Genomic DNA, 12402 nt, shown 5'->3' with positions numbered 1-12402 from the left:
TGGTCGAGTACAAGATGCTGTTATCCAGGTTAACCAACCACAGAGCACAGTGAAGTGATGTCCATCAGTGAAGTATGTGTACGCAGGGAAGAAATCAAGCTACTAGCAACCATTCCTAAAGCCTTTCAGTGGTGTTTGAGGGTGGAACCAGAGTGTTCACTGCTAACCCAATGCCATGAGCTAACATGCCAGTGACCGCCTGAAAATATGTATTTGCATCTACCTTCAGGAGGGAGAGGGGTCTGGACACAAGCAGGAACCCTTAAGAGTGAGAGACAGTGGGTTAGCTTTGAAGAGGTGATGCTCCACCCCAGAGACAGCTGAGAGGAATAAAATTATAAAAAGAATGACTTAAGGAAAATTCTTTGCCATACAAGATTGGACCAATAGTGCATAGAGTGGTATTCTGCCTTTTGAGCAGTCTATGCCCAATTCTTCAGAAAATGCACCTAGCCAACTATACAATGCAGTACATGGAGGGAAAGCTCCTATCATTATACTTGTGGCTATGAGTTGAAATCACATCAATAGGAAATATTGGCTTGCATCACCCACAATGAAAAAAATCCAGAGGAAATCACTCTCTAGCCTCTAATAAAGGAACAATTCTTACTTTGAAGCACCTTTGATAACATCAGTCAGCATGTCTCTGACCCTGCAGAAGAGACAAAAAGTAAAGTTAGCACATTATACTTTACATTGCAGCATGAACTTGTCCATGACGCATTTTCCCTCTAGTCCTCCAATTGACCACTCTATGTTAGCAAACATCACATCCAATACTTATTTTATAAAGCTTAGTGTAAACTAGTAAAAATTGTCACATACCATCTTGCATTTTTCACATCCTTAAATCCATTAAAACTGTCCTCTAAAAAGGTTCTTATCTGATTTTATACTACATTGTGGAAAATACAAGTTCATGCAGCAGCCATAAATCTGATCATCTAGCTATTGCAGATAGCTTTCCAGGTCGATGTTCTACGCGCCAGCCTAATAAAATGAAAATATTCTACAATGGAGAACTATAACAATTTATCCAACATTTATTATAGTCCAGAACACAACTATGTGTGGTTAAGCTACCAGGTGGTGCAATAGTCTAAATTTATTGAAATGAAAGCTATAGGGTCACTTAGAATACTTTCTATGTTACTGTGATCAATTTACAACACATTACTTGACTTCATTTGTTTAGTTTTGCATTCATATCCACAGGATGAACTGCCATTAATCTTTTATATTGACAAGTTTTTTTTAATATATAAATCCCATACACCACAATTTACAATATGAAGTAGTAAATCTTAACTAGGACTGTCATCCAACCCAAAAAGATATCTATCCTTCAATCAAATTTCTACAACACATAATAAAATGTTTGAAATTGTAGCTATAAAACAAAGTGTATAGGTCACTCATACTTTAAAGAATAAAATCAATGTTTCATTTTAAGCACAATATTTGTTTTTGCACAGTCACTAAAAAAACCCCACCTAAGTTGAAAGCATTTACACTGAATGGCACAACCAATATAATGGTGCAAAAATGCATTAAACAGTAAAATTCAGTATTGCCCTCTCCACTATAGCAAACCTCAAGGTCAGATTTCAGGATGGGCAATACTGATAAATATCTAATATGTCCTCTGAGTGCTGGCCCCTCCTTTTACCCTCATCTGATCCTGTAAGGTGCACAGCACCCTCAAATCTCTTTTTAAGTCAGTAAGAATTGAGGGTATTCAGCACCTTACAGGACTGAGCCCGTGAGGAAGGGCCTAGAGAGACTCAACCTTACAACCGGGAGCCCAGTTCCTTTGCTGACTTAGCACTTGCATCTGAACCTGCATAAATTTAAATCACTTTTTAAAAAACTGTTAAATTTAATAGCTTAGGTTAAGCAATTACAAACACTGGGGAGAGGAGGTTAAGGCAGATTTTGTTGGTCCCCTGACCTAAAATGCAATTTTGCAAAAATGTCTTCTACTTCCACCCTACCTCAGAAGTTCTAGGAGAGCATACACTTTTCTCTTTATACCTTATGGGATACAGAGGATCAAATACAGTGCCATTGGCAAAAATCTCCTTCAAGAGATGAGAGAATCAGGCCTATTTTATCTACCATAGACTCAGTGCTTAGTTGAATAAAATAACTAAGAAATTACATTTTCCTTATCAAATATGACTTTATACCAACTCACGGTTTAAATTTATTGTAAGGACCATCCTGACTGTGTATATGTGAATGTGTACACATACATATAAAATACTGAGAGAGAGAGAGAAATAAAGACATCTATAATAAACACATGACTAAATCCTCATCTGCTGGAAAAGCAACATAGCTCCATTGACTTCAATGGAACTACACTAATATACACGAGCTGAAGATTTGGACAAGAGTACGCATCTTTAAAAACACACACACACACACACACACACACACACACACACACACACACACCCTCTTAAGTTTTATATTGTGCCCATCATCATGGTATCTGAGAATGCACCCCCAACCTCCCTCCTCCAAGACTGTCTTTACAAGAAATGTAAGCTTTGACATGACAAAGTCATACTCAATAAAGACAGCATAATTTTTGTCTGTTACTCAATTATGCACTGAGCAAAAGGTTTTCATATAACAGGATATAAAATAACTGCAGTTTTCAATTCCTTCCAGCTACTGTCACTACTGCAAAGGGTTAGCTACCTGTGAATATAAGCATCCTTACCTACACTCTCTTCTCTCCATCTTTTTTAAAATTAGAGATCATATCTGTTTTTTCTCATTAGCACTCATACTGATGATTAAACTTGCAACATTAAAGCCTTTGAAGTATCCCCACCCTTTTGCCCCCCCTCACTTGCAGTTACAAGTGATGAGGAGCAGACAGTCATTCTCTTACCAGAGCCAGGCTGTAAATTGTTTGTACTGCACCTCTTCAGGATCCTCTTTTCCATGTTTTAACTGCATCTCCAGCTCTGCCTGTCTCCCCTGCAGAATCACAACATAAATCAGAAGGAGATCTTGCATGGGTAATAATCCTGAGATTTCTGCGGGGAACACTTGTGCAACAGATGTAACCTTTCCCTTGAGATACATATCATGACTGGACCTAATTGTTCTTGATACTACATCCCATTGTAATATACAATGTATTATGTGAAAGAACTGCAATTTTTGATTCTGGGAAGAGTGGAGTGGTTGCTATAGATAGAAATAATGGCTCCAGCTTCCTAACGATGGAAGGAAACTTATTCCCTCATAACAAAGAAGGATCAACAAACTTGTATCCCACAGGGAAGAAGATTTGGAAACCAACTACCTCAAAGGTACAACGACAGCAAAACCTATTGTTTACTTAATGTATCATTTAAACCAGAATTTCTCAACCTTTTACTCACTATCCTCTTTGCAATCCTTCATGCCAGTTCTAGCTGTGCCTCAAAGGATGTGTTGTTGGATTCACCACAGTGGTTTATGGGATGCTTTTGTGATCTGAGGAGGACTGATTGGAAGGTGTAAGGCAAATCTGTTCAGTAGGAGACTGAGAATGGGTGTCTAGGTTTAGCTTCCACCCCCAAGACAACCACTGATTTTATTAAGTCTTGATGGAAAAAATATATGAGCACAAGCACTGTTTTTCAAACATTCAACATCTTTACGTGGGATAATCATGAAAACTTGAGAACACAAGAGAGTAATCTCTGCAAAATCCAAATGGCATTCACAAAATGTGAATCAGGGCTTGTCTACACAAAGAGTTAGTGCATGGCAAGCCACGGTGTGAATCTTCGGCGAGCTAGCTTGCCACGCACTAACTGACCACGTGGACCCTGCTGCTGCTGCGCACTAGAAGTTCCACAGTGTGCTTAAAAGGGGAGTACGTCAAAGCACACCATGAAACTTCTAGTGCACAACAACAGAATCCATAATATGTTCTGACCCACTTCCATTTCAAGCACACTGTGGAACTGTTAGTGTGTGGCAGCAAGGTCACATGGCCAGCTCGTTTGCTGTAGATTCACATTCTGTCTTACTATGCACTAAAACTCCTTACAAACAAGCACTAAGACTAAATAAAGAAGTCTGATCATAGTAGTTATAGACAGGACCAGGAGTCAGGTCTCCTTCGTTCCATTCCCAGCTCTGCCACTGATTCGCTATGATCCAGATTCAGCAGAGCATCTAAACACATCCTCAACTTTAAACACATGCTTAAGTCCATTCCAATTCCACAAGAACCTAAGCATGTATTTGTGCACATTGCTAAGTTCAGGCCTGTATGACTGTAGTCACGGTGGGAATATTTACACTGCAGTTGGGAGCGTGCCTCCCAGCCCCAATAAACAGACTCGACTGGGGCTTGAGCCGACCTACTAAAAATAGTGAAATGGATGTTGCTGCACCCATGGAGGCTCAGGCTAGCCACTCGAGTGCAAGCTTACTTGACCCCTTGGGTCCGAGCTTGGGTGGCGAGCCTGAGTCTCTGCCCGTGCAGCAACATCCACACTGCTATTATTAGCACACCTGTCCGCTAGTACAAGATTGTCTACCTGGGCTAGAAGGTTCACTCCCAGCTACAGTGTAAACATACCTTTAAGGCTCAATCCTGCAAGGCACTTAAGCATGTACACATACTCTTAATGGGACTTCTCAAGTGCTTAAAGCAAAACACATACTTACGTGTTTTGCTAGATTGGGTAGAGTGCTCAGCACCTTGCAGGACTGAGCCCTTAGGCGCTCTGTGCCTCAGTCCTCAATATGTAAAATGGGAATATAACTCCCTCACTTCCTCACAGGCATATTATGGTAACTTATATTTGTAAAGTGCTTTGACAGCATCAGATGAAAAGTGCTACAGAAGCATAAGGTATAATTATTATTCTAGTTCTCTGAAAAGAGGAGCAAGTAAATACATGGGAGCAGACTTCAAAGTTACAACGATATGCTTCAATGCTCCAGTAAATGACAGAAAATCCTAGAGAGGATTTCAGAAGCAGAGCTGATAAAAGCTGTTCTTCTCACAAAATCTTAGTGTTCGAGGTAGACGGATGAAAGAAAAGGATAACAAAATATAGGCAACAAGTACTACTCTGTATAGTTAAGACCTAAAATTACTATTTAAAAAGTAGGTTTGCTAGTTCTGTTTTGTAACAAGGCTGTGTTTAAACCTGACATTTTGCTGCTAACTAAAAAGTGATTTGCTTTGAAAATGGTATCTCTAATGGTCCCTCATTCATGTATAAATTCTGTTACATTACCTCACCAAAGACGATACTTCCATGAAACGTTTGGAATTTACTCAGCAGTCTGAGCTGCTCAGACTATGAAAGTGTCCAGTATCACTTGACATACATGGGGAGAAAACATGAATCATCCCTGATAGCAGGACAAAGCCAACCATACATTGCTTTTGACAGGGAAGCTATTTATTGCTACAATTTTATAGATTGGAACCTCTGTGGTCTGGAAATCAGGCTGCATAATCTCACTGGAACAGATTCTCTGGTCAAATTTCCAGTACTTCCTGCTTTGGGGTGGGTCAGAAATACTGCCAGTACAGTCTCTCTTATAATACGACAGCATTTCTCTTTCTAGTCCTGACTGAAACAAAGGATTACAAAGAGAAAGGGTGTGTGGGTGTGGGTGGAGAAAAAAGACTTATATGAAACTTTTTTTTTTTTTTGGAAGGGGAGCTCCGTTTCTTTTCTATCCAGATTGTCCCACTCTCCAGTATTTTCATACAATTCCTTTCAGTAATGAATAATTTATTAAAATTCAAGGTCAGAGCCGAAATTCTAATAGTGATACACAATCTGAACCATTGACTCCAGTGGGACTCTGAACAGGAGTGTCAATTCTTGAGCAGGATTTTGCACCAGACCTGTGCAAAATTTGCCTTCATCAGACGCTGGCTGTGGCTGAACTCTTATCAACCTTTAACCTGAAGACTTGCCTTATGTTTATTTAATTTTGTTGCATTCAAGTTGAAATGCAAAGTCTTTCTAAAAAAATGTTGATATTTGCAGGGAAGTCCTTGATTGTAAAACTGAAAATACACAAAACACCACACAACTCCAATTACCTGTAAAACTGCATGGTATGTTCTACTCATAAATCCCAGCCAGCACTGAGGAAGAAGGAGAGAGCGGTGCCATTCAGAAGGCTGGATACTAACCTGCATGACAAACCGAACAGGACTTACGTTATATTAGAATTAATTTAACAAGAATGTTATTTACATCCATCGCTAGCATTTTAAGAATAAAGACAAATGATCTTTTTTGTACTGTACTTAACTGTCCAAAGAAAAATAAAATACTAAAGCTAAAGACAATCTAGCTAACTGAAGGAGTACTTGAAAGTTTTTGAATAGAATAGTATTAAGTTTAATGGGTCAAACTCTGCTTCAGCCACACAATTGAAATGCCACTGAATTCAATTACAATTTCTGCAGTGTCATGCAAGTTATAGTGCTTTACAAGCATAAGACAATGTTCATATGCTCCGAAGAGTTTACAAATTAATGGGCTGATCCTACAAACACCCAAGTACAATACTCACTGCTATGATTAGTTTACAGCAGCACTTAGATACTATGCTGATGGATGCTATTTCAATATTCAAATGCTAATGAATTGATAAATTGATCCCAGTGAGGTCAGTGCATTATTCCCAATAGGAAGCACTACACTTAGTAGCCGTTGGCAGGTTTGGGCCCTGAACTAAACATATAACAAACAAGGGATTCAACAGAATAGAGAGTGATTTAGTTTGTTTTTATTTGCAATTGTGGTTTGGCTTGATAGTTCGAAATTTGTTTGTTTTTTCTTTAAATTCAAGTTCTATTTTAGAAGTGCTATGTTACACACAAGAACAGAAGTAAATGACAAAAATGGAAATTAGTTGTGGCAGGTTAATCAAAGTAGCGAGTTTTAAGGAGGGATGGAAGGTGGGGTTATTAGTCAAGGTAGCTGCAGTCGGGCAACAGAGTAGATTTGGACCCAATCTTTACAGACAAGCATTTTTTTAAACAAAGGAATTTATCTACGAAATATTCTAGCTTAAAACTCAGACTGGAAATTTCACAGCTGAAATCAAGACAAGATAAGTGGTCTTAATAACAACAACTTCATTTTCTACCCATTGGTAAATTGGTTCATTGGCTGTTCATTTCCACAGAGCCTGCCTCTGGTAACCATTTGTGCAGCTTAACAACAGTTTGTTTACTAAAGCTGTTGTACTGCACCAGAAAGTAGCTAGCTACACTGTAATGGGATTGCTCAAGTGTTCAGAACTAAGCATATGCTTAAGTGCTTTGATGAACTGGGGCCTAAATTTACAGAATCATAAGCCCCAATCATAGGTAAAACATAGCAATGAAAAATTCTTGCCAAAGAAACTGGAATAATTTAATTATGTTGGGGTATCATTAAAAGCAACTAAATATCAAGACCCCAAAACCACAAGCACCTCAAAATCTGTAACAGAAAAAAAACCTGACAAGGTTTGGAATACACAAATACAAGGTTCTGGAGTTTGAGTAATAAAAATCCCCTAACATATGTTTACAGAAGATAAAGAAATGCTAACATTAAAGAATCATAGAGTACCCGCCATCCCTCAATAGATTTAATGGTAGAAGGGTAACACATGTATACACATACGCACACACAAAGAGAAATAAAAATGAAGGATCGTTAATTATAAGATTAAGAGCTTTGAAACCTTTTTTTAAATTACGGATAGTGAATGAGTATAGATAAGGTAACATTTAGGTCAAGACCTTACCTGACCTGAGTGTGTTTTTGCCAATTCTTTTTGATATAGATTGCTGATTTGTTTAAATTTATATTGTTGCTGGCAAGATCAATAGTGTATCATACTGGAAGTAGTAACTAAGAGGTACAAAAACAAGTAATGATAATTAACCCCCACACACACCTTTTTCCGGCTGACTCAGGATAACATGACCCAAAAACACCAAAACCAGCAGGAAAAATGCAGAAGTTGCATAAAGTTTGGACATGCGTAATGTACGGGTTACATAAAAAAAAAAAAAAAAAAAAATCAAGTGGTGATATGCTAAAAGCCAACTGGATAAAAATTAAATAATTTGTAATATGAGGATTTATAAGGATCCAAGTGAACATGGGCCCAAACTGGAGAAACACTGCACCAGAAACTGAAGGATGGGACTGAAGGACCAGACCAGGAGATCAGGGGAGGCAATAGAAGGACTTCTCAGTGCCCTTTAATGTGGTAACTTGGGCCCATTTACCTATTCTGTCTTGTCTATCTTAAATTTATGACCAGACACTAAGTAACAGTAATTCTGTCTGAAACTGTATAAATAAAGGCGAAAACTGATTAAGCCTAAATTGGGTTTACTTCTGACTCAGTTTCCCACCCTACATACCCAATCATCAAGACCCTTAGACTCCTCTGAATGACATTTTTAATAAAAATGAACGTTAAAGAAATTTTGGTTTGTTAGAATTTATAAGCTTATAGAAAGGAGTTTACTAAACAAGCAGATAAAATACTAAAAAACTAAATGATAATACTTTTCTCTCTCTGTTTAGCAGCTTAATTATAACAACATTTTATTAAAAGAAGATGAGGATCACGGTTTGGTTCCCTCACTACCACCTTTTTAACAGCAGTGTTTTCCGGACCACAACAAAAGCAAGCTCTGTAATTTAAATGACTGCTGTGCATTGTTATGTCTCACAATATTCCATGGTGGTCAGAAAAAATTAGTTTTTGTTGCTGCTAGTGTCCAATTATGTCTACTGTCTGCCTTTACCAAAAACATAAAAAATTGTCATGACAGCCATTGGAGTCCACTGGAAACAAGTTATTTAATACCAGAGGTTTCCAGAGTAATACATTTTTAATAAAGGAAAAGGAAACATGTCAGGCAGGGTGAGATGAGATATATTTCCATATCCATTTTTTAGGGTCTATACTTTTCACTTTTAAATTAAAAGAACATGCCAGATTCTCTGTTACACATACCAACACCAGGCACGTCATACCTAGTCTAAAGCCTACCTACAGTAAACAATGCTGTGAGGCTTAATCCCAGAAAGTTATTATTACTCTTTCTGCTTACACAGACTGTAGCCACTGCTCAACATGAAAAGCATTCCAAAGTTCTATGAACCCAAACACCTCCTTTCTACACTATTGGCACATCCATTGGTCTTCTCCTCGCCTTAGGCATGGAAAGCATAACCAAAATAAGTACCTGAGTTCAACTACATCATCATTTATCTTCTCACGTCCCTGAAGTTGTCCTTGATTCTTTTGTATTTCCCTTTTCTTATGTAGTTAGTTTCCTCATGGACTACAAAAAGGGGATGTTATCCTTTATTTTTTAAAAACAATGCCCACACAAAAGCTGAGTGCCTTGCCAATAATCAGATTTACAATAACCACTGGCAAAATTAATATTAAAACACAAATAAATTAACTCCAACAGCCAGCAGTTTTAAATAATCAAATGGAGATAACAAAAAAGGAAAAACTCCAGAAAAGCCTCTTACCTCCAAAACATACCCTCATTCTTCCCCCAAACGAACAACGCCCTACCTCAGTATTAATAAAGATGCTATTTGTCTGTCTTGTCACATCTCTGATCTTGTCTCTTCCTCATTAGAGGATCACCAATCAGTCTAGTTTATCTTTTCTTCTCCAGTGGCTCTCTTTAAATAATTATTTATTTTGAGTTCTGGTTTGATGTCTGTCTTTAGTCTCTTCTCAATATGATCCCCTTCAAATTCTTCATAGAGAGAGAGAGAGAGAGAGAGAGAGAGAATAGATATTTCCTTCCATGTTAATATTTTCTTCCATCATCTTCCTCCAACTTGATCTCATTTGTGGTCTCAGTCTGCTGCATCTTTGTGATTTATCCTGTTCAACTTCCCTGGTTTCCCTTAATTTCAACTGCAGTCCTTCCACCTTGTCTTCTAGTGTAGAAATCAGCTATATAGCCCTGCTTGATTCTGTGCTGATTGAAGCAAAAGGGGAAACCCAAACTGACTTAAATGAGAGTAAGAGCAGGCCTTTATAATCCTCTATGTTTTCATGGAGGAGGAACAGGAATGCTGTTCGTAATGTGCTTTGATATGTTTGAATCAAAAGCACTACTGAAGCATAACGAATTATCAGCAGAATATAGTGCCTTCCAACTGTAAATCATCTTTGTGCACCAGCATCATGTTGTCAGAGTTCTCTGAATAAAGTTGCTTGAAGAGTGTTCAGTGAAAAAAGCCCAGCATATATTGGATTTTTTTCAAAAAAAAAAAAAAAAAAAAAAATCTGTGAAGCTGCCTTCGTTTTGTGGAAATATTCTGTATTTAAAAATATTAAACATATATTACTTTGAATAACTCTCAGTCTCTGTTGAGAATCTGCAAGAGAGTCAGGGATGATGTTCTTTACTCTTGCTCAGAAATCGGACACTCAAGTCAAATGGCTTTGTTTCTGTTCCCTCGCTTGATGACCATAGCTTTTTATAAAGAGCCCTGGTGGATTTAATACACTCAACATTGGATGTACCATGCTGATGACCTCTGAAACGTTGTGGATTTATAAGTACTAACAGGCTTGGATGATGCTGGATCAAACTAGAGCCCTAATACTAGCAAATTCTTTGTGAATATGTAATTTTGGTATTCGACCATGGGACAGGTCTTTTGGAGCCCCTGCAAGGGATCATGGAGCTCTGCCACACCCTGCTCCAGTGGTGTTCTTAGGAAGGTCCTGCCAAGCCAGGCAGCCTGAAGTTTTGAGGAGAATTCCCAGCTTAGATTTCAGCAGCAGCTCAGGTAGACACTACCAGCAGGGAGCCAGCTACATGCAGCTCACTCTAGTTAGGCTTAACACGTTAAAATAAGGGTGTTTTCTCTGTCAGATGAGACACAAGCAAAGAAGTTGTGCAGGGAGCTCTGGGAAAATACAGGAGAAGCTACCCTCTATAATTTTGAACTTTTCTGGGTTTGTATTTTTTTAGTTAGCTATTTGTAAAAGTGAGAGGCAAGAATGCAGCTACAGACTTCTGTAAAACTGGTGTCAATTTGGGTAAAACCAGAAGCCATGCAATAAAACCCAAGCCAGAGAGGGGATTTGGATACATTTTCTCTCTCAGCATTTGCCCTTCTATGGACCATCCTTTGTGAACAGTGTTCATTCATCCACTGCAGATACATAGCCAGCAGAGGGCACATGTGCCATTTTATGAGAATAGCAAAATAAACCCTATTAATTTTGTATGTTTCTTGGCAATATGAACTTAGGATAATACTGTCTAGGCACGAAAGAGCATACTAGAACTAGTTTGGGCTATTGTTCTGAATTTTCCAACCTTTATATATATCCCAAATATAACTCCTAATGTTACAGGACATTAGGCTGCATAAACCCTTTAAATTATGTGATTATACTGTAACCAAACCAGCACAAAAATGAGCATGGGGTGATCTTCCCTGTGTTTCACAAAGACACATTTCATCATGGTACAAACTGAAGAGCTTACTTAGATTGTAAATTCTTTGGAGCAGGGACTGTTTGTCATTATGTGTGTGTGCATGGTGCCTAAGCATCATCATCTAGTATTTGTATTGTGATGGTGCCTAGGAGTAAAGCCCTGTGTGGGACTTTTTTTAATCTCGTTCCCACTATTATGACAGTGAGTCCTGCAGGACCTGTAGGATCCTAGTCCCACTGCAGGGCTCTACGCTAGTCCTGCACAGGACTCCACCTAGGAGCCTCAGTCATGGACCAGGACCCCATTGTGCTAGGTGCTGTACAAACACAACAAAAAGGTGGTCCCTGCTTCAAAGAATTTACAATCCAAGTGGGCCCCAAACCTCACTGCAGTTTGTAGCAATATCCCAATACAAATAATCATAATAATACATAATAATGCTAAACAATTTGGTTCTAATAGGCCTTCTTTGTTTTAAAGACACTCCAGCAATCAGGAATTAAAATGCCACTGTTCACTGTACTTTTGTACCAAAAGAAGACTTCTTCAGATACCATTTATATGTAACAAACACAGTCCACTTCATCTCCATTAAGGAAATAAAAGATTAGTAGCTGGGTAAATGCTTAACAGCTTTAATGCATCTAACCCAAAGCATACATTTACAGAACCATCAAAACATATGGGCCATGATGTGAACATATGTGACTATTCCTACTGATTCATTTTCATAATAAAGACAAGTGAAGCCTAAAAGGGATTATTCCCTGTAAGCCCATCCTAGATAATGATTCCAAACTGCTGAAACAGTAGCAGGTAATTATTGGCCATTCTAGCCCAAGTGATAGCGATAAACCTTAAGAGATTTCTTGCACAACACCAGCCAAGATGCATGGTGAGGT

At 38.3% G+C, this 12402-nt stretch overlaps 1 protein-coding gene across 1 annotated transcript in view; it reads right to left on the bottom strand.

Moving 5' to 3' along the window:
• Nucleotides 1-12402, bottom strand: part of FOCAD (focadhesin) — a 195204-nt gene that overhangs the window by 43761 nt on the left and 139041 nt on the right. Inside the window, exons 22-24 of the mRNA XM_054031536.1 lie at nucleotides 6092-6184; nucleotides 2909-2997; nucleotides 614-655 (exon numbers count right to left, since the gene is read on the bottom strand). Coding sequence (XP_053887511.1) covers nucleotides 614-655; nucleotides 2909-2997; nucleotides 6092-6184 — 224 coding nt within the window. The remainder of the gene's footprint in view (nucleotides 1-613; nucleotides 656-2908; nucleotides 2998-6091; nucleotides 6185-12402) is intronic.

Source organism: Malaclemys terrapin, chromosome 6 (genome assembly GCF_027887155.1).
Source record: "Malaclemys terrapin pileata isolate rMalTer1 chromosome 6, rMalTer1.hap1, whole genome shotgun sequence".
Lineage (NCBI taxonomy): Eukaryota > Metazoa > Chordata > Testudines > Emydidae > Malaclemys > Malaclemys terrapin.
The sequence above is the reverse complement of the archived record's forward strand: the minus strand, read 5'-3'. Positions and strand labels throughout refer to the sequence as shown.